We start from the raw sequence: 24,240 nt of genomic DNA, 5'->3' as shown, positions 1-24,240 counted from the left end.
CAGGCCTTGCTAAGTTGAAACCCGATGCCCCTGTTGATGAGGTTATCTGTTACGCAAATTTCTATGGCCTCCTTGTAGGTACTGTCCCAGTAGGCACTTGTGGCCGTCAGGATTTTTGTCTCTTCGAATTTCGCTGTGCGTCCAGTTTCAATGCAGTGTCCTGCTAGGGCCGAATGGCTGGGTTGGCGAAAGCGGGTGTGATGTTCGTGTTCCTTGCATCGGTCCTCAACCGTGCAAACTGTTTGGCCGATGTAGGATTTGCCACAGCCACACGGGATTTTGTATACGCCCGCTTTCTTAAGGTCTACGTCATCTTTTGCCATTCCTAGTAGGTCACGAATCTTTGCTGGTGGTCGGAAGACTGTGTCAATCTTGTGTCGCCTTAACAGTCTCCCTATTTTTGACGACACGTTGCCAGCAAACGGCAGAAAGGCCCGAGCTTGCTTCACTTCTTCGGGTTGTGGCTTCTCTTCTTCGGGTTGTTCTACATCTCGGTTCTTGCTGCACTTCTGTTGTCGGAAGACCCTTTGGATTTGGCAGTTGCCATAACCATTCTTGCGGAACACGGTCTCCAGGTGTTTGAGTTCTGTTCATCATCAGAGATTGAGTGTGCTCTATGTACCAAGGTGTTGGGCATTCCATTAAGCTGCACCAGATGGTGGCAGTTGGAGGCATGTAGGTACAGGTCAGTGTGTGTAGGCTTGCGGTACACACTGTGACCCAGTGAGCCATCAGACATACGTTCCACTTGGACATCAAGAAAGGGTAGTTTTCCATCTTTCTCAGTCTCCATGGTGAACCGAATGTTACTGTGGACTGAATTTAGATGTTGTAGAAAAATCTGTAGCTGTTCCTATCCATGTGGCCAGATGATGAACTTGTCGTCCACGTTGCGAAAGAAGCATACAGGTTTCAGTTCGGCGGCTTCCAGTGCTTTCTCTTCGGAACTCTCCATGAACAGGTAGGCCACCACTGGGGAGAGCGGGCTCCCAATGGCTTCTCCGTCAGTCTGCTCGTAGTATTGACCATTGAAGACAAAGTACATAGATGTTAACACGTGCCTGAACAGTTGTGTCAGTTCAGGCCTGAATTTCTCATTGATTAAGTGGAGAGAATCTTCCAGCGGGACACGTGTGAATAATGAGACGACATCGAAGCTGACCATGATGTCAGATTCTTGTACTGTCATCTCCTTCAGGCGGCCAATGAAGTCCGTCGAGTTCCGAATATGGTGCGCACATTTCCCCACATGAGGTCTTAGCATGCCCGCCAAGTGCTGCGCCAAAAGATACGTTGGTACCCATATGTTGCTGACTATGAGTCGCATCCCTTCTTTGTGCGTTTTTGGGAGACCATATATCCTCGGAGCTACCGCCGAACGTTGCGAAGTCTTTTGATGTCCTTGTCCTCAAGCGCGCCATTTTTCAGCAAGGGTGGCAGTGCTTTGTTGTATCTTCCTGGTCGGGTCTGTGTTGTTTTTCCGATAAGCTGGATCGTCTAGCAATTGCAGCATCTTCTGTTCACAGTCGTGTCTCTCAAGGATGACTGTGGCATTTCCTTTGTTGGCAGGAAGAACGACTATCTCCTTATTGTCTCTGAGGGCTCGTAGTGCTGCTCTTTCTGCTCCCGAGATGTTGCTTCTGGCCGGTGTTGCCCTTGAAACAATCCGGCAAGTTTCCCTTCTGATTTCTTCTGCTTTGTCATCTGGTAAGCCACAGACTGCCTGTTCTACTGAAGAGATTATTTCATTGAACGGCAGAGATGCAGGTGTCTGTGCGAAATTGAGTCCTTTTTCAAGTACAGCTGTAGCTGTGTCGTCGAGTGGTTTACCCATGAGGTTAATCACGGTCCGTCTAGTGGGCACTATCTCATTTTTCGGTTTGCCAGGTAGTCATGCAAACTTGATGATCTGCTTCTCCGTGGGTTTCCGATGGGTCCAGTCTGCCTGGGCCCAGGTAACACCATCCACCTGTAATGTCTCTTGCAGCGGTCTCTCCGCGATATTTTCAGAAATTTTATAAATTATATAACTCAGTACATATCTCGAAATATCTCTTCTTATCTTACCGATTATCAATGCAAAGTAGTTTCAAGCCGATTATTCCTTGGAGCGTCCATTTACTCCATGGAATAGCTGCTCTGCTATCTATGTTTTCTCTTATGAAAAGAATAGGGGACTTCTTGCCGATTAGTCGTGAAAGGAGGATGTATATGTATGTATTGATGTGCTAGTCACCATCTTGATGAGATTGTGTATGAGAAGGAATTTAATACATGAACTAAACTAAAGTAAGTGTGTTCGCATATTATTTAACTGTTTATTATTGACAGTGTCTGCTTACTACGCTGTGTTGCACGGGATCAGTGGGGAACATCTGATTTACACTGGACGAACCTGCCGTTTTGTATGCTCAAGATATCCAGTTACTTCAAATAAATAGGCTAACACGGTCTTACCAGCAGATCTCCAGTCTTCCCAACGTGATCACCGAAAGTTAATAATTATTACAAATGTTTCCAGGAGATCGACTGACAATTTTCGTCGCACCGAGACTTCGAAATTGCTTCACTGCCTTATGGAATTTAATTTAAGCTCAATTTAATCAGGATAGAACAGTATTGAACTGTGTGAATGTGATAAGCCTGCTTTGTCAATGAAAATTCCCTTAATATACGCATGTTTTTACTATCCTGATCAGTGAAGCTAAATCAGGCCGGTGTGAAAGAGGTTTTTAAATTTTAGATCCCACACAAAAAAAGTATTAAACACCCATTCCCAGGAGTGATCTTGGAGTATGGAGGATAATCGGAGGTGAAGATGCAGCAGCTCCTTGGTGTTTTTGTCGAGTAGTAGACGGGTGTAGCGAATCCTCTCCCTGACCAGGGCCAGACTGGCTCTTCGCTTAAGCCTCAGATCACATATTAGCAACATCTACGGGGAGGATATGTACCAACTGGTGAAGAAATTGGATAAGCTTCGAAACCAGAAAGGACATCTGCTGCGTTCTCTCACCTTTTTACTAAGGTGTAGGGATGAAAACACCATACCTACTTCCACCAAAATGATGCATCACATATGCACGCCTGCAGCGAATCGTATTAAGCAAAGAGCCAGTCTGGTCCTGGTCAGGGCCAGACTGGCCGCTGACATAAATACCACGGACACAGTGCAGACAGATCATTCCATCAGCATCACCTGATGATAACAGAACAGTTATTCGCCGAAATATCGTGGAACTTCGACGATCGGATCCGGCTGGACACCCGAGAACCTTGGATACAGCTTTTCAATAGTTACAGTTATAACAGAAAATAGACTGTAACAATACAAAATTGCCCCAACATATTTAGTCGCCAGAACAGATTTGTTCAGCTAATAATAAACTTGGGGTAAGAGAGTAATTCTCCAAACTAGTATGGTAATTTAATTGGTTGAAATGGAGCAAACATACATTCCTACAGTCACAGTGATAAATGTTTTCTTTTTTTATTTTACTTTTGACCCAATTTAAAATGATGAAGAAACAGATTAAAATTTAAATCATCAATATGAGCCAAAGAATATGTTCTAGCATGTTATAAGGTAATAAATAACATGAAATATTATACAGAAAGCAACTATCCTCTATTGGGAGAAATTGGGAACTATAATCAGCACTCTCTGCACTTCTACATCTGAAGTCACTCTGAAACTTACACATCTCATAGTGAACTAGTCAAGAAATCTAAACCTGTTACAAAACATGAATTTAATTACAACAGGCTTATTTAATGTTACTGCTGGTTAAACACACACACACACACACACACACACTGCTGGCTGCACACTGTTGACAGAATGGGGCTCACCGTGACTTGTCGGGCATCAGGTCTTGGGTGAAGGGTAGTCGAGAGCGAGAAAATCCTGTTCGTGAGCGAACAGGACTTGAGTTGAGCCTCTCATCAACTGTAGAATTTGAACCAGATTGAGATGTTCGACACCTAAACACAATCGCAATTATTTTTATCTCATAATGAACTTCATTTTCTCTCTTTTTAATCAACATATAATTCAACTGGCACTATACAGTAGCAAAATGTTGAAAGTTGTGCAACAGAATATTTTTACAAATTAGCTGTGTATACAGAAAAACCACCCACCTCTACCAATAACGGTTAACAGAATTAGTAATATTCACCAGTACCACGAGTAGGGAGCTAGGTAATGCGAAACTGTGTATTAAAATACAATGCACATGCTGAACCATAGCACAACTACACAGCTGACAGACCCGCCACATTAAGCGATGATTGCAACCTACACATGGCATGCAAAACAATCATAGCACAGTGTAAATCTGCACCTGCAAGAAAGGCTACCTGTTATTTCAATCTGTAATACCAGCACACATGCTTCATACAACTCATACAGCACTTGTATTCACTAGAAAAAAGAAATCTGTTGGAGACAGAGATATCAATCATAACAGTCATCTTTTTAAATATTTCAATCAACGTGCAGTTTTATCAGGTAACACTCAGCTCTGCATCTGACAAATGAGGTGAATATGAAAACAGCGATCAGCTTTGAAAAACATTGTGGCAAGGCTTGTTACAAAAATTACAAACATGATAAACAAATACTGTGATGCTTTTCTTCACTTATTTGCTGTTTTAGTTCCTACAACATACAAAATTAGTAAGTGCTCCTTAGAAATTAAAAGCGAATGTTGTCACAAATACATGAAACAGCTGCACACGTGAAACATGATAGGAAACAGACAAAAATATGAAGTTTGCTACTCAAGCTTGTCAAACTTAAGATTCAAAAGCTTGCCCAATGTTTATGACCCCCCCCCCCCCCCACAATCCAATCTCTTTCTCCCCTCTTTTCCAACACTCTACACAATTAACTACATTCGCTTCTTAATTTTCCTCTAATAGAACACTATTAGCTTCAAAAGCATTCTGTAAACTTCATATTTCTGTCAATAATTATATTTTATATCTTTTAACTAGTTATGTAAATAATATATTACATGATCTAATATTAAAGTTTCTGACGCTTACATCAATGATGATTTTGTAGGTATATGCGGCAGTGACTAGAAACTACAGTCACCACACTTATTTTCTGTGGGACAACACTTATGCACAGGTAAAGTCTAGAGCACAGCCAGCACCAGTCATGATTGTGTTTCTCTGCTGCTCACAGGCTGGCAATGAGCCAGTTTCGCTTAGCCAATGGAATGATACTTTCATGTAACCAATGAGAGGTAAGAACAGAGAGAATGAATCTGTAGTGTTGAAATTGAACCCCATTCTCTTCTTTGCTGTTGTCACAAATGTTTGTTTTTCTTCCAAATATGTCAATGAATTGTGAGGTTTTCGTTAGAATGGGACTTGATAGCACAGCTTAAATTGTTGCAAGTGAAATGAGCAGTATTTAAATTTATAATTTGGGTTGACACAATTATTTAACTGTTTCTTATGAATATGTTACAATTTCCAAGGTGGTGGTACACTGACATGAGAAATGAGAATGTGAAAATATTTCTCCATCTCTTGTTTCAGAATACACTATCTGTCTGCTATTCTCTCACTGGCTGCTTGGAATCAACAGCTCCCTTTATACCTCATGGTTAGTGCTGACAGCACTGCTGCATGAAACACGTAAGCACGCCACACGCCACTGGCCCTGATGTATTCCCCCTCCCTCCCCTGCTCTAGCTACTATTAGCCTGTAAGAATTATGTTGGTAACTGTAAATTATTTTATACTGACAAATATTATCACTTTTTCATGGATGTGCTGCAAAAATATTCATGCATGTAACGCAAAAACATTATAACACAAATGATACAAAGAAAGCATGATTTACACAAATTAATAACAGCACAGCACAGTACTTATTAATATGACACATTAAATTTCTAAAAGCACACTGTTTACATTGGTAATAATACGCACTGACAAAGTTGAGAGATTTAGAATTTTAAGCAAGTTTGGTAACATATCTAATGTATCAACTAGAGTGAAACAAAGAATAAGAGATTAGTGGAAACATATATCCTGAGGATAATAGTTCAGAAACTTGTCTATGAGGACTTGTGAGCTAGAGACTGGTACTAGGTATTAGAATATTTATGCTTAAAAGTAAGTAACCTTATTTGCTTAGAGTTATTAGAAATAAAAACACAAATAATAACAGAATTAACATAATACAATCACAATTACAATTTCAATAATACAGAAATGGAAACAATTAGACCAGTCAGAAGTAAAAAGAGAGTATGTAGGAATAGAAAATGAGAAGTAACATTAACATAGAGTTTCAACAAAAGCAAATCAAATGTGCTGCACAAAAAATTTACTTTTGAGCTTTTGAAGTGATCCTGAATAAAAATCATTAAAGGTCAACAAAGAATTTTCTAAGAAAGATATAACTTGGAACAGACACCAGAGAAATAGAAACATACATTCACAGCACGAAAAGGTGACAAACAAGATGCTTATTACCACAGAGAACTATCACTTCTACCTTAATTAAAAATATTTTCAAATATTCTAATTAACAAAACAGAAAAAAAAAATCACACAGACAAGCAAACGGATGTTTAGGTGAACTTAAAGATAGATTCATTTCAAAAGCAATATTCAGTATGAAATATGTTATCCATCACCAACTACAAAGTCCAAACACACAACTGCATATGTCTATGTTCATAAAATTAAACGAAGAAATGCAAGTATATCATACAAAATCTTTCTAACAATTCCTTCACTTTGTTAATGAGTATGTGTAATTTCTTCCAAATCCCTGAAGGATCTTCACAACATGCTGAATGAATGAGTGAATGAATTAATCACAAAACTAAGCCATGAAACAGAGAAATAAGCTATGGCATAAGAAAAGGTTATTTTGTTTCATCTTCAACTAGATTTCAAGGTTAGTGCTCAATGTTAAAAGATGACAGCAGTATCTTCCTAAATAGTGTACATGTGACTTTTTTAGCTATGGTAATTTCATATATTTTTACTGTGTACTAACGAAATGAAAATAATGGTATAATGGCTCCAGCACTAATGACGATGCTGAAAATAAAGGTCGAATTATTCTGGATAATACTGGGAAAAAGTTTGCCAGCCACAATTCCATTCCCTCGAGTTTTTGTTCCTTGTCTGGCTGTATGTAGTGAATGAACACATTTCAGTAAATAAGTTCTTTAAGGTCTGATGTAAACCATAATAGCACCTACAAATTGTAAGACTGTTCCATGTCTACAAAATCTGTCTGTCTGCTGGAACCAGTCAATCACCTGTGACCACTGTTCACTTATCGCACAACCAACTTCGGAACTGTCATTCAGTATGTTCCTCTTAGTAAAGAACTTGGATTCAGAGAAGTACAAATCCCTTCAAGCTATCCAGATTTCATCTGCCAGTATTTACTGAATGACTTCAAGAAAATTAAAAGCTAGTTTTTCAAGTGGGCCACAGCCAATATCCTGGATAATACTTGTCAAATACTAACTTGTGCTGCCACTTTAACAATTTCATCATCAAGGAGGATTTTAAAAAGTAACTTTCTGTACCTTCTTTTTCTGTTTGTACATGCACACTTGCTGCAAGCTTCTGTAGTCTGACCCAATGTCCTATGATCATGTAGCTGTAGTGTAAAAGGAAAGGGTTTCTTATTAAATATTATTGTCATGTTCTGCCAGACTCTGACATTAAATTCAGTTAATGCCACTATTATTTACTTATATCTGCTAATGAGGATAGTCCTTTCATCTTGCACTTCACCAAACAGATTTCAAATGGCCACGGAAGAGACCAAACCAGCATCAGCATGACACAAGCTATTTCACAATATGCACATGGTGGGTCTTTGCACACAGTATATACATTACTACCTGTTCTGCCAATGATACACTTGGCCTACTTCTAAAATTCTTATAGTCTAGCAACTATCAGCTACTAATTTGTACACTATTTATATTATTTGAGTTAACTTTCTGAAGATATCTTACAAGTGCTAATATACTCAGCAAAATAGACAATACTGTTTTGCGTTACATTCTCTTCACTATTTTCAGAGTTCTCACTTCTTTCAGGATCTGTTGTTTTGTTAGAAAAATTGAGAATTAACTTAGAGGGTAAACATAGACTGGAGTTATGTTCATGTTTCAATAAACACAGTTTAATATTTCCTAGCTTACCAACACACTGAAGTCAAAACCTTTAGTTCCACAATCCATCAGCTCACAAACAATCTCTACAAGAAACATATGCAACAGATGGAATATGTTGCTTTTTTTTTCTGCTTTGTAGTTGACCGGCCTATGAATGTACCAAACATTCACCTGTTATACAACTTTGTTTTGCAATGTCATTTAGCATGTTCCTATTAGTAATGGACTCATAATCAGTGCAACACAAGCCCCTCTGCTACACAGAAGTGACATACCAGAACCTCACATGGATACTAGATTTAATGACTCAATTCTGCTTCAGCTACTGGTCACATTACTTGGGGACATGCAGGGCATTTGTATGGTTTGTTCATTAAAACCAACTGAAATCATTATTTCAGTGACTCAGGAACTATGCTGGCGCAGAAACAGAAGGTGTCAGAAAGAAGGGCGAAATAATGAATTTGGTCTTCCAAAGATAACTTTGCCCCAGAAGATTGTAGTGCGGCTCTTCCTCCACCACATGAACACCAAAATCACAGATGTTGAGAAGTGATACTGGAATATAAAATCAACTAAACCTGCTCAAGAGTGGAATATTATCTGTACCAGATGAGGCACATGATACAGGTTTACAGAGATTGTACAAAAGAACTTGTTCCCCCTTCTAGTGACAGTTTATCATAGGTCACTGCAGCAATAAGGTATCCATCTGTAGGAAAAAAGTGGAGGTTATTCTTGTTTTCAAGAAGGTTTGTCCAATAAATACACATAATTATAGACCAAAATTGCTGATGTCATTCTGTTACAGAATTATCAAACAATGGAAAATACAGGATGGAATATAACAATATTATGAGAGAGAAAGTTGCTACTCATCATATAGCAGAGATGCTGAGTCACAGATAGGCACAACAAAAGATGCAAGACCTGTCCCATACTTCTTCCCACCACCACCTACTCCAGTTCGGTCACTAACATCACGTGTCCCATCAAAGGCAGGGTTACCTGTGAAACCAGTCATGTGGTCTACAAGTTAAGCTGCAACCACTGTGCTGCGTTCTATGTAGGCATGACAACCAACAAGCTGTCTGTCCGCACGAATGGCCACCAACAACCTGTGGCCAAGAAATAAGTGGACCATCCTGTTGCTGAACATGCTGCCAAACTTGATATCCTTCATTTCAATGACTGCTTCACAGCCTGTGCCATATGGATCCTCCCCCCCCCCCCCCCCCCCAATACCAGCTTTTCTAAATTGCGCAGTTGGGAACTTTCCCTGCAATACTTCCTACATTCCCGTAACCCTCCTGGCCTCAACCTTCATTAGTCACTGTCCTCACCCCTCCAGCCCCTTCCCTGCTCCCATTCGAGCACTACACAGCCATCATTCCACCACCACACCCAGTCTTTTTATTTATTTCTCTCCTTGCCTGCTACTCCCCACCCCCCCCCCTACCCACCTCTCCACTGCCTTCCATCTAACCTGCAGCACTTCACTGTCCACCGCCCCCACCATACTATCCCTCCCCCTCCCAACCCAAGCCTCCTCCTTACCCCCACCCAGTTGCCATTCCCATCATGCACTGGTGCTGCTGCTCGTAGTGTGGTCTCAATTGCCTGAGATTGCAGTCATGTGGGTGAGTTGCATTTATTTGCGTGCGTGTGTGTGTGTGTGTGTGTGTGTGTGTGTGTGTGTGTGTGTTGGCCAAAAGCTTCAGTGTGAAAGTCTTTTTGTTGTGTCTATCTGCGACTCAGCATCTTCACTATACAGTGAGCAGCAACTTTCCTTCTCATAATATTATTATAGAATTATGGAATATTCTTTATGTTCCTGTATTATACTATTTTTTGGAGAATAACAATTTGAGAATCTCCTCTATAAAAATCAACATGAATTCTTCAAATAGAGATCTACAAAATTCAGTTTGCTCGGTTTGTACAACAGATCCAAAGTGCTGCAGACAACAGCATCCTGGTTCATGGAATGTTCCTTGACTTCAGAAAGGCATTTCATATAGTTATGCTCTATTGTTCAGTGAACAAAATACGAGTACTGAGAGTCAGACAAAATATGTGACTGAGTCAAGACTTCTTTGCAAGTAAAACACATGTCATACTTAGCAGACCAAAATCTATGATGTAAAGATAATTTCGGGAGTATCCCAAGGGAGTGAGATAGAGCAATCACTCTTTACAATGTACATTAGTGATCTAGTGCATAATGTTTTCAAGCCAATGCTATTGCCTGTACAAAGGTTGTTATGCCTGAAGACTAGTGAAATGCAGGGAGATGGTATATGTAATTGCTGCACTAGTCACTTGTGCAATGTATCTTTCACATACTTCTCAGCTAGACCGAAACATTCTTTACTGAAACTAGTGGGAGTATGAGTGTGAGTGTGAAAAATAATACAGACAATTATTGACCAATTTCTTTACTTCCACTATTTTGAAGGTTTTTGGGAAGAATACCTAAAAATTGTTGTCAGACCAGTAGTCTCACTTCAGGAACTGTTTATCAACAGAGTAGGACATCTGAATGAGTTTTTGAGCAGTTGATAAGAAAATAAACACTGAAATTGCCACTAAGCTTCTGGATGAGGCCCTTCCTCAGAGCTAGCTCTCTCTCTCTCTCTCTCTCTCTCTCTCTCTCTCTCTGTGTGTGTGTGTGTGTGTGTGTGTGTGTGTGACAAAAGAACATATTCAACAGCTAAGCAGTTCCACAACTAAAAACACAATTTACTCTCCTGCTCTATTCTTGAAAGTAAAAATCTGATCATAGAACACTGTTCTTCAAAAGTACGTTCATGGAGCAAGTACACCATCGTAACCAAGATCTTAGATGCTATGTTTACATATATATATTAATTAAACAAGTGGTTAATACTCTTTGCAAGGTTGCCAACTACCACTTACAAAAGCTCCAATTCACTGCATTTGGCGCTGCCTCCACTACCTGTGTTTAGTTGTTGAAAGATCCTCTACGTATAACAAAGCTCGCTTATAGATGTAGACCTTATAAATACGCATAAACCTTACAGAGATATAATGGATAATTTTTTTTTTTTTTTCCTTTTCTCTTCTGTCCACAGCACTCCTTCCCCAAGCACACTGTGTATTGCCTTCTCTCATCTCCCACCCCCCCCACCCCCCCCCCCTCTCTCTCTCTCTCTCTCTCTCTCTCTCACACACACACACACACACACACACACACACACACCCCTCTTGCTTCCTCTTTTCTCTTTCCTCTGTCCTGTCTCCCTCCTCATCTATACCTTCCTGTCCATTTTTCCCCCTACCTCCCCCTTGCCCTCTTTCCAGCTCTCTTTTATGCTCTACTCTCTTTACTCCTTTCATCTTGTTGTTCAGAAACCAAGTCATCTGTCAAAAGACCCCCATTATCCCCTCCTTGCACCCTTCCTTATGCCTCCTTCAGTCTAGGTAATTGCTACAAATAATCAGTAATAATTAGTCTCACCATGGCCACCGGTGTGTGCATTTGAGTGTTTGTGTGGGAATGTGTGTACTTATAATAGAAAAAGTGTAACAGCCCAAAAGCACAGTGTTTCTTGTTACATGTTTCTATGCGCCACACCTCAGTCCACTATGGGTGAGTCATTGCATTCCCCTTGTTTTACATACTATAGATGTCTCATTTTTAAATTTTCATTCAATTTATTTCTTTGATTCCAATACTGGACTTGAACTTCACAGTGGGAATTCACATTTATCCACATCAGGACTCGAACACGGCAATATCAGCTGTGAAGTATTATAATACCCAAAAATACCAGCACTGGTAGAACAGGAGTATAAAATATTGAAACTTCTAGGAAAACCATTGCTTCATACAGGTCAGCATTACAACAGACTGAACTGGTCCTGGAGGTGTGCTCAGATGGCCAAATTAGTTAAAGCAACTGGTTACGTGAGCAGTATATTTGGGTTCAAATCTCCGTTTGACAAAAACTTTCAACTGTCACAACAGATTCATCACTCAGGACTTGTGAGTGACCACCAGAGAATGGTATTGAAAATCAAAGAAATGACAAAAGCTCTATTACAAGATTGCAGTTCTGCACAATACTAATTTGCTTATAATCAAATGTGTAACTATCAAAGATACAAGCAACCATGTTAGTCATATTGACCATGCACTTTTTATGGGAAGCTGATAATACACCCCACACGAAATAATTTAATAGATGTCGATTTACTTCTCAATATGAATGTCACTTAATGCTTGTGAGAGATACAATTTCAATCCTGCATAATTTATCTAAGACTTTTGTTGTATTTTCCTTTATTGTGGGAGAGGTTTTGTGATAATTTTATTAACACAGCACAGAAGGAGACATTCTCTTATCGGAATATGAACACAGACATGTATCTGATTATGATGAAATAAATTATTATAGCTAAGAAATCGATTGGCTGCAGTCCCAAGATAAAGAACCATGAAACTACACAGGAACCACAAATAAAATACTATTTAAATTTATTATTCAGAATGGAAATTTGCAGGCAGTGTGCTTTTCTGTGAGACAGTTATTACAAACATCCACCCAGAATGATTCATTACATTTAAAATATTTCATAAAATAGGCTGAAAAGACACTACTTCCCTTGTGAAACATTCAATGTGCTGTTGCTGACAAACAGAGACAAAAATTTTAGGACATAATACTCTGTGATGGTGTTGTATGCTTCATACTACAAAATGCAGCCCAAAATGAATGCAATACATGTTATCTTTATTCAAAAAAAGAAACCAAAATCTACCTACTAGACAGCAGCAGACTAATAGACTTACAAAAAGCATCATCACATACAGCCTGCAGCTGGATTTGAAAGTGAAGGAAGCAGAAACAACCACTCATATTACAGATGATCTGAATGGATGCTTTTCCCGTACATGTTTTCAGTGCACAGCTTCATGTGCCGTATGTGAAAGAGGTAATAGGTAGCTTGTCCCCTCTCCTCCCCAAACACATACAATTAACAGCTTTACAGTAACAGAGAAGTGCCATATGTTCTCTCACTAATTCTTGTTCCATGAAAAATAAATGATGACTTTGGGTCCTAAGCAATTCGCCTGTCCTTTTTTACCTACTATGCGCCACCCATTGGTTTCATCTATATAGTCAGTGGTGGTCTATTCTTCCTTTGCACATATAATGTCCCAGAAATTTTGCTCTCATTATGACTATGATAATAGAGTTTACTCCAGTAGTTTTCACTCACACAAATGGCTGATAACTTGAACCGCTCCCATAACCACCGCCAGATGAGCCAAAACTGAGTTTCAACTGTCTCCTTTTCTCAGCTGTAATGGACAACACAATTGATCAGTGTGAAATACATACTGTACACATAACAAACCCAGACACACCAAGAAATTATCAAAATTATAAATTAAATAGTACAATGTACAAGTTCTACAGAAGGGTGATAAATTATTTAGAGCTGTATCATATCATCACCTAATGATACTTTACTGTATTCAAAAGATAAGCTATTCACATAACAACAATTAAAAGTGACCAGGTAAATAAATTACAATCAATGTAATATAGAACAAAATCTAAAAATCAGCTAGCATAATAAATACACAAATAAAATGTGGCAAGAATCCTACATACACCTTGGGTGCAGCCATTCCTTCATCTGATACTCGGATGGGAAAGGACTGGAGAAAACAAAACTACTGAGGCGTTAAACAGGAAAGCCACTCAGGAATACAGGTTTTAGTTTCAATAAGTAGTGCTGAACAGATATGATCTTCAACAAGGAGTATCAAATGGCATTAAGAGAAAAGATCACATGAAATGATTTCTAAAAACGGAATAAGATAAATTTATTATTTCAGGTGGAGCAAATATCATCAGTGAACACAGACCAAACAATGGATGGAAGCTTTCTAAATTACAAAGAAGAGCTCGAAATATAGATGGCCAGAAAAAGAGGGGTTACCATGAATAAACCTAATTTGTCAGGTTCTGAACAACTATCACTTTTAGTCACTGAGCAGCTACATTTCCTTCAAGTAGTTTCAATGACTCATACAAAACCTGTTTGTACATATACTATTTACCAGACTAAATGTGCTGAGATTTGCATAATGCATTTGAACGTTACGCATCTACTGCAATGCTCTACCAACTATCTCCCACCCCTCCCACCACAAACATACACAACCACAGTGTTTACATTTGAATATAAACATAAAGAATTTGTGGCACATGTATTGTTCTGTCTAAATTAGACAGTTTGTTTCAATAACACTATACTTTTAAATTAATATACACTTAAATGATTGCAAAGGTACAAATAATATTGTTATTATACAATTCAGCAGGGTACTAATAAACACAACACTTTGACATTACGTAACATTTTCTCAAAATGCCTGAAGGATAGGGTAGAGTTATCTTATTTTTCATTATGCAGTTCACCTTCAACAGAAACGAAAAATATGTCTAGTTCTTCATGCATCTTCATTTGGTCTCTTTTCTCCATGTTGTGTAATATCCTGAGAAATGTCTCTTATCAAACTTGTGGCCTGTTTCTTCTGTATGATTAACAATAGTCAAACATTTGCTGTTATCATATACTTTTCTTTGTGCATTTATAAAATTCTCTTTCAGATTGTCGAGCAACATAACATTCTGGATGTAACTTACCTACTGAACACAGCTTATAAATGATCCTATATATGCCTGATTTTGTGTGCGATTCTTTACATCCTGTTTTATATAAAGTCTAAATCTCTATTATATATTTATTTATTTATGGTGAATACTAACATAATACTGTGGAACCTGAAGATGTTGGCAATATTCTGTGATATGCAGCCCTGTGTATTACACACAGGCTGCTAGAGTGCCTCGATTTCAGTTTTGGTTTGTCGTATAGGTTTTATTTTTTTACAATTATTTCAGTTATCTATACCCTACACCTTGTATCAACTCACAGCTGCTATTATTTTTATTATTTCCATTTCTTGTTTGAGATCCTTACTAGTTACGCAATGTCTTTCCCAGTTGCAACATAAGTACTCTTACAAATTTCACACAACTAAAAGCAGTCTACTACTACTGAATGTATGCAGTTACATTACTTGTAATCATAAGCCCACATAAATGATCTAATACACACACACACACACACACACACACACACACACACACAAATTGTGTACACCAAACATTAAAGACTGTTAGCACCCCATCAATCACAGATGTGACAGGAACTGAAACTGAGGATAGCAAATCAAAAGCAGAAATTCTTCTACATCTACATATATATTCTGCAAGTCATTGTAAGAAGAAGAGCACCCTATACCACTACTAGCCATTTCCTTTCCTGTTCCACTCGCAAATAGAGCAAGAAAAAAATGACAGTCTGTATGCCTCAGTAAGAGACAATATGTACATTTGTGGCACTGGAATCATTTTGCAATCAGCTTCAAATGCCATTTCTCTAAATTTTCTCAATAGTGTTCATTGAATATAATGCTGTCTTCCCTCCACGGATTCAGTCTGGTCCCTTTAACCCCCACAAACCAACCAATCAACCCTCCAGGGATTCCCATTTCAGTTCCCTAAGCATCTCTGTAATCCTTGTGTGTTATTCAAACCTACTGGTAAAAAATCTAGTAGCCACCTCTGCATTGTTTCGATGTCTTCCATTAATCCGACCTGGTTCGGGCCCCAAACACTCAAGTAGTACTCAAGAGTGGGTCATACTTGTGTACTACATGTAGTCTCCTTTACAAATGAATCAAATTTTCCTAAAATTATCCCAATGAAGGATTCAACAACTCACCTTCCCTACTGCAATCCTTACATGCTTGTTCCATTTCATATTGCTTTGCAACATTATACCAAGATATTTAATAATGGTGACTTCATCAAGCAGGACACTACTAATGCTGTAATCAAATATTACAGGATTGTTTTTGCCCCTCATCTGCATTAAATTATATTTTTCTACATTTAGAGGTAGCTGCCATTCATCATATCAACTAGAAAATTTGTGTAAGTCACTTTCTGTCGTCCTTTAGTCACTCAATGATGACTCCTTCCCGTACACCACAGCAAACAGCTGTCCATTGCTACTCACTCTGTCCAACACTTCAATTATGTACATAGAGAATAAGAGTAATCCTATCACACTTACCTTGGACACTCTTGACAATACCATTGTCTCTGATGAACTCTCGCTGCCAAGGACAACATACTGGGTTCTGTTATTTAAGAAGTCTTCAAGCCACTCACATATCTGAGAATCAAGACCGCAGGCTTGTACCTTTATTAACAGTCTGCAGTAGGGCACTGTGTCACGCACTTTTTGGAAATCTATGAATATGAAATATATGTCTGTTGCCCTTCATCCATGGTTCACCAGATATCAGTGAGAAACAGGCAAGTTGAGTTTTGCACGAGTGATGCTTTCTGAAACTGTGCTGATTTGTGGACAGCAGCTTTTCCATCTCAAGGAAATTTATTATATTCGAATTCAGAATATTTTTCAGGAAATCTGCAGCAAATAGATGTTAAGGATATTGGTCTGTAATTTTGCAGATCTGTTCTTTTAACCATCTTATATACAGGAGTCACACATGCCTTTTCTTCCATCGCATGGGGCTTTGTGCTGGGTGAGAGATTTGTGATATATGCAAGTTAAGTAAGGGGCCAATGCTGTAGAATTCTCTTCGCAAAACCAAGCTGGGATTCCATCCGGACCTGGTGACCTATTTGTTTTCAACACTTTCAGTTGATTCTCTACACAAGGGATGCCTCTTACTATGTCCTCCATACAGGAGTCTGAGCAATGGTCAAACGATGGTATGCTTGAACAATTCTCTTGTGTGAATAATTTCTTAAACATGACATTTAAAACTTCAGGTGTCCTTCTAATATATTCTGTTGCCACAACAGACTGGTCAATGAGTGGCTGGATGGAAGCCTTAGACACACTTAGCGATTTTACATACGGTCAGAATTTTTTCGGGTTCTCAGCAAGATCTTTTGCAAACGTATGACGGTGCTAGTTGCTATATGCTTTGCGCACTGATCTATTTACAGATACACAAATCTCTACTAACTTTAGTTCATCTTCATTTGCACATTCTCTTTTGAACCGAGAGTGCAACAGCCTTTGTTTCCACAGCAGTTTCCAAATTTTGTTGTTACCTACTCTGCACATACTTCCCCAGAACAGGATTTACAGTCTGTTTAAGCTTCACCCACAATTCCTCTGTGTCCATCATACTGGAACTAAATAATGTTAATTCACTGTCTAAGTATGATGCTAACTACTGCCTATCTGCTCTTTCTACTAGAAATACTCTCCTATCCTTCTTGATTGACTTATTAACCTTAGTAACTACAGTCGCAATGATGACCTCATTGTCACTAATTCCTGTCTCTATACTTACATCATCAATAAGGTGAGGCCTGTTTGTAGCTACCAAGTCTAAAATATTTCCACTGTGTGTGGAGTCTCAAACTAGCTGCTCAAAGACAGCTTTTGGAAAATGTGTTCACAAATACTTCGCAAGACTCCCTGTGTGGACCCCCTGCAATGAATACATTAATGTCCCAGTCTATACTCAGTAGGTTAAACTCATCTCCAACTAATATTGCAAGATCTGGTTATTTCTGCGCTACTGACTGTAGACTATGGTTGAATGACTCTACAACTGTCACAGTGGAATCAGGTGGCTGGTAAACACATCCAACAACTGCCTTGATTTCACCTGGATCTGTTATACGTGACCATACAACTTCACTGTCACACTCAAATTCAACCTCAGTAGAGACAACATTCTTGCCGATTGCAATGAACACTCCTCCTCCTACAGCATCAAATCTGTCTTTTCAATCTACATTATAGGAATTGCTAAATACCTCAGAGCTTCCTACTTTGGATTTCAGCCAGCTCTCAGTCCCGAGAATAATCTGAGTCTGAGAAATTTCCTGAAGGGAGTACATCTACATCTACATTTCTGCTAATCACATTAAGTGCCTGGCAGAGGGTTCATCAAACCACCCTCACAATTCCCTATTATTACAATCTCGTATAGTGCGCAGAAAGAATGAACACCTATATCTTTCCATACGAGCTCTGATTTCCCTTATTTTATCGTGGTGATCGTTCCACCCTATGTAGGTCGGTGTCAACAAAATATTTGCACATTTGGAGGAGAAAGTTGGTGATTGGAATTTCGTGAGAAGATTCCATCACAACGAAAAACGCCTTTCTTTTAGTGATTTCCAGCCCAAATCCTGTATCATTTCTGTGACACACTCTCTCCCATATTTCGCGATAATACAAAACATGTTGCCTTTCTTCGAACTTTTTCGATGTACTCTGTCAGTCCTACCTGGTAAGGATCCCACACCACGCAGCAGTATTGTAAAAGAGGAGGAACAAGCGTCGTGTAGGCAGTCTCCTTAGTAGGTCTGTTACATTTTCTAAGTGTCCTGCCAATAAAACACAGCCTTTGGTTAGCCTTCCCCACAACATTTTCTATGTGTTCTTTCCAATTTAAGTTTTTCGTAATTGTAATACCTAGGTATTTAGTTGAATTTACGGCTTTAGATTAGACTGGTTTATCGTGTAACCTTATCGTGTAACCGAAGTTTAACGAGTTCCTTTTAGTACTCACGTGGATGACCTCACACTTTTCGTTATTTAGGGTCATTCGTTATTTAGGGTCAACTGCCACTTTTCGCACCATTCAGATATTTTTTCTAAATCGTTTTGCAGTTTGTTTTGATCTTCTGATGACTTTATTAGTCGATAAACAACAGCATCATATGCAAACAACCAAGGACGGCTGCTCAGATTCTCTCCCAAACCGTTTATATAGATAAGTAACAGCAAAGGGCCTATAACACTACCTTGGGGAATGCCTCAAATCACTTGTTTTACTCGATGACTTTCCGTCAGTTACTATGAACTGTAATCTCTCTGACAGGAAATCGCAAATCCAGTCACATAACTGAGACGATATTCCATAAGCACGCAATTTTACTATGAGCCGCTTGCGTGGTACAGTGTCAAAAGCCTTTCAGAAAACCCGGAATACGAAATCAATCTGAAATCCCTTGTCAATAGCACTCAGCACTTCATGTGAATAAAGAGCTAGTTGTGTTTCACAGGAACAATGTTTTTTAAATCCATGTTGACTGTGTGTCAATAGACCATTTCCTTCGAGGTAATTCATAATGTTTGAACACAATATATGTTCTAAAATTTTGCTGCATATCAACATTAACGATATGGGAAATAAGGTAAATTTGTTATGAATACTTCGACAATTTACTGATAAAATTTTGACAGTCAAAGTTTCTGTTCCTTTGTAAAGGAAAACCCAGGAGTACAACCATAGTGTAACTCTTGTACCACTATAAAGATGAGAGAAATAGATGTTAGTGTCAGTGGCATGGAGAAGCAGCAGAAATTGCTAAAACTGTACAAAGCTCCAGGGCCCGGTGAAATTCCTAACGACTCTATCTTGAATTTTCATCCAGGTTAGGCCCCTTTTAACAATAATTTATCGTTGATCTCTCAAAAAAGACATGCCCAATGGAAGAAAGCACAGGTCACACCTGTCAACAAGAAGCACAGCAGAAGTGACCCACAAAACTATCATGTGACGTCCTTGACATCCATTTGTTGCAAATGTTAGAACATATCCTGAACTCAAACTAATTAAATATCTCTAACAGAATGACCTCCTCAATGCCAACAAGCATGGATTCTGAAAAAATTCATCTTGAGGTGTTGGGTATTCTGTCAGATATCAGCATCATCCTTGCACAATATTTTGACAACTCTGACTCATTATCTTCATGAGACTGCTTGTCACGTGGAATGGTTCCAGTATTTATATCAATGCATTTACCCCTCCCGCATCAGTTCCAGGTGTTCAGTCTGCAGTTCATTTCCACTAGTAGTGTCCTTAGGTGTTCTCTCTTCAGTCCAGGGTGGTTGTCTGCGAACTGGCATTCCATTTTAGTCTGCTGCGGTTCCAGGTGTTCTCTCTGCAGTCCACTCCCACTAGAAACGTTCTTAAGCATTCCCTCTTCTGTCCTGTGCACCAGGCCAAGTGCTGGTGTTTTGTCTTCAATTCCTTGCAATCGTCTGCTCGCTGGCATTCTGTTTTCGGTCCAGTGCAGTTCTAGGTGTTCTCTCTTCAGGCTACTCCAGGTAGAAGTGCTCTGCAATGCTGCATCTTTGGTAAGGTGATCCTGGTGCTCTATCTGGAGTTCGTTTCTGACATCCACATTTTCAGTTCTTCTTTTTCTGGAGTTCGGCTGCTGCCCCCATTGTGTTTCCAGCAACTCCAGTGCAGAACCCATGGCCCTGCTGAGTTGGTAGCCAGTTTTCCATCACCTTTATCTCCGCAGACTCGCCCAGTATATGGGGGTCTGTGTCAGAACCCTCATTTCATAAGAGTTCAGGAAATGATTGAGTTCCTGACAATATTTGGTAATGACCGATATAGTTCTCTGTCTTAGCTGGGTACGCCTCAGATGTTCTTTGCATATGATGTCCAACGTCCTAGTTGTCTGGCCAGTGTATGGCATGCCACACTGGCAAGGTTTATTACAAATTTCTGGTTTTCGTAGTCCCAGGTCATATTTCACAGTAGCCCTCTTATTGTGGTAGGAGGACAGAACACACATTTCACGTTGTGTTTCCTCAGAATCAGGCCAATTTTGGCAGAAAAACTGATTCCGCATAGGGCACGTATGCAAGAGTCTTTGCCTCATCTTGCTCTTCCTCTAGGTCGTGTGTTGGAGTGGCTGGCTGAAGGGCCTTCTGAGTCTGTTTTGCTGTGTATCCATTCTTGTATAACACTGATCATAGATACTCTATTTCTGCCACCAGACTATCCGGGTCTGACAAGCTGCGTGCCTGGTGGGCCAATGTCTTCATGATGATTGCGTTGAAGTTGTAGTCATAAGTCAATGCCCAGTAGCTCATTATTCCAACGTCAAGTTGGTCTCGTGCAGCTGCATCCATTCTTGTATAACAGAAAATGGTCGGTGAGTTCATTTCCTGGAATCCCTACGTGAACCAGTGTTCAGATGAAGGTCACTGACTTTCCAGAGCTGTAGAGCTCAACCAGTAGGTGCTGGATGTTGGTGACCAAAAAATTTCTGGGATAGCACAGCGATATGCCTTTTAAGCAACTCATGGAACTGCAACAGATCAGAAAGTTCATCGTGGCCATGGATTTGCCATACCTCAATGCCTGAGATACAGAAACCAACTCTGAAGTGTATACACTGCAGGCACATGACAGAGTGCTTCTCGTGTCTCCTTGCATGTGGTAAAGTGTAACCAACCCTGTCACTGACTTTCAATCCATCCGCGTAGATGCATATTGAATTAAAATAATCACGGAAGATCGAACGAAACAGGTGTCGGAGAAGGGTAGGATGAGCATCCTTTTTGGGGTCACAAAAGAAAACAGATCCATCTGTATCGCAGGACAGGGTACAGACTATGCGGGCTGTCAAGAGGGAGCTGTAGGAACACAAGAGTGAAGAAGGCTGTAGAGGTCCTTCAGTAGAATATCAAGTCTAATCCCATCTGGTCCACCCAGTTTTGGGTGATGCCCCAACAGTATGAACCGTTGGTTGTGGAACAGAGTTGGGTGAAATGGGTGAGTAGGCCTCTGACAGATTATGATTGCATAATTTGCCAGAAGCTGCTGTCATCTAACCCACAATGGTGGGACACCAGCTTGTGTCACGAGGCTGTCAACAGTGATCATAAGGAAGGCTCCCGTCGCCAACTGCACATGTGGCAGTCAAGTTATCTTGTTGACAATTAATACCTAAGAAATTAAAAGTTTCAATGATTTCAAGTGACTGGTCACCAAGATAAATTTCTGGTTGCAGGTGCAGAGTTCGGAGTTGCAAAAATGCACATCTCATGATTTTGCAGGAGAAAACTGACAGCCGTGATTCAGGGCCCAATCACTTACTCTCTAGACAGCCACCTAACGTTGGCACTCAGCAGTGCGCAGTGATGCAGAAGTAGAGCACAGGCAAAGATCATCCACATACAGTGATGGAGAGACTGTGAGGCTCACTGCATTTATATCATTGATGGCAAGAGCGAAAAGCGTTATGCTCAGAACTGATCCCTGAGAGTCTCCAGTTTCCTGTACATAATGGTTGCTGAAAGTCCAAACCTATCCGGACCGAGAGACAGGAAATTCTCGATCAAAATCGTAAACTGCCCCGAAAACACCACTCCTGCAGTGTAGATTGGGTGTGACAGACATAACCAGGTGGTATTGTATGCCTTCTATAGGTGAAAGAATACAGCAAACAGATGCTGCCAATACACAAAAGCATTGGCACTGCAGATTCTAGATGAACCAGATGATCTGTGATGGACTGGAAAGCCTGAAAGCCACTTCGAAATCGTGATATATGCTCTCCAGCTTCAAGGCACCAACAAAGATGGTGATTGACCATTCATTCGAACAGCTTGCACAGCCCATTTGTTAGAGAGACTGGCCAGTAGTTAGTTAAAATATGTGGGTCCTTTCCCAGTTTCAGAAAAGGAATAACAATACCTTCCTGCCTTTGAGAGGGAAATTCTCCTTCCTCCAAAATATGTTTAAAAAGCCCAAGGATACGTATTTTGCCATTGGCAAAATCAAGTTAGAGCATTGGGTCATGGATTTTATGGGTCCAGGAGCCATATCTTGATACTCAAAGTGCTGCAAAGCTCCCATTCACTGAAAGTGATGCTGTACGATAGAGAGCCATGTGCCGTGTGTATGGAAGGTTGGCAGGTGGTGTCAAGTAAGGTGTTTCAAGAGTCTGGAAATGAGGATAGCAATTACTGCTATCAGACACTTCCGCAAACTGTGTCTCAAAACGTTCAGCAAGTTCCATGGAATCAGGGCAGATGTTACCACTGACAAGGACACCAGGAAATGCCGAGGATGGTGGAGGCCACAAACACGCCAGAGTTTAGTCTTTACTTGGAACGATGGTGTGTGAGATTGCACAGTTGATATACATTACTCCCAACACCCCTGCTTCCTTTTCTTTAATGAAAACTGCACTTTCATCCAGAGTCTCCTGAATGCTATTAAATTATCCATAGAGGGATGGTGCTTATGCTGTTGAAGCACCCTGCGGCATTCCTTGATAGATGCGGCTATATCTTCAGACCACCATGGCACCAGTGATCATCAGGATGAATTGGAGGAGTAGGGTATCGTTGCTGCTACAGTATGTTTAATAGTATCAAGAGTATCCTGCACCACTTTATCGGATATCCATTGCACAACTGGCTGCAAAAGTGGCCATGGCGATGAAAGCCTCCTAGTCAGCTTTTCAAAATGACCAACATGGATCATGTTCCAGACATTTGTGAGTGGAGAAGAAGAGAACAATAGGAAAATGGTCACTGTCACAAAGATCATCATCAACATGGATGGCCACTGAATCAGGTGTAAGATACTTGGGATGCAAACCGTGAGATCAGTAGTTGAGTATGTTCCATGGACTGCACTAAATGTGTTGCAGCTCCTGTGTTGAGTAGGCGAATGTCCAATTCTGAAAGGTGTTCTAGTACTTTACCTTTGCAAGACATAGTTTCTCCGCCCCACAGAGAATTATGGGCATTAAAGTCCATCTGGGGGTAGATGAAATTTACATGTTGTCACCCAAGCTGACAGGTACACACTAATGGCCACAGCGTCTCGTGCACTGGTAAAGGGCACCTGCTTGCTGGAAGTATCAGAGGGTGCGAGGATACAGACCCTACAGGATGCTCTCTTGACATTAATGCAATTGATACAGCAGGGTTTGTAGTTTTCCAGAGCAGGGAGGTGTTTTGCTGTAAACCATGTTTCCTGACGTACTATGTCATTATGGAGTAAGTAGCCATTAATTGATGGAGTTCAGTCAGATGGTGACAAGAGCCGTTCAAGTTCTATTGAAGGTGCAATGGAGTAAGGTCTGAGAAAATGGCGAATGGAAAAGATGGGTGTGATTACTTCACTACTAGATTG

The 24,240-nt window shown here is 40.0% G+C and overlaps 1 protein-coding gene across 4 annotated transcripts in view; it reads right to left on the bottom strand.

Moving 5' to 3' along the window:
* The window catches only part of LOC126236232 (dual specificity mitogen-activated protein kinase kinase 4-like), a 138,947-nt gene that overhangs the window by 94,668 nt on the left and 20,039 nt on the right, over positions 1-24,240 (bottom strand). For 2 of the 4 annotated variants that reach the window (XM_049945367.1, XM_049945366.1), the window contains 2 exons: positions 13,422-13,503; positions 3,850-3,981 (listed from right to left, as the gene is read on the bottom strand). In XM_049945367.1, the coding sequence (XP_049801324.1) occupies positions 3,850-3,981; positions 13,422-13,503 (214 nt within the window). The remainder of the gene's footprint in view (positions 1-3,849; positions 3,982-13,421; positions 13,504-24,240) is intronic. The other 2 variants (XM_049945368.1, XM_049945369.1) reach the window with 1 other exon arrangement.

This window comes from Schistocerca nitens, chromosome 2 (assembly GCF_023898315.1).
Source record: "Schistocerca nitens isolate TAMUIC-IGC-003100 chromosome 2, iqSchNite1.1, whole genome shotgun sequence".
Lineage (NCBI taxonomy): Eukaryota > Metazoa > Arthropoda > Insecta > Orthoptera > Acrididae > Schistocerca > Schistocerca nitens.
The sequence above is the reverse complement of the archived record's forward strand: the minus strand, read 5'-3'. Positions and strand labels throughout refer to the sequence as shown.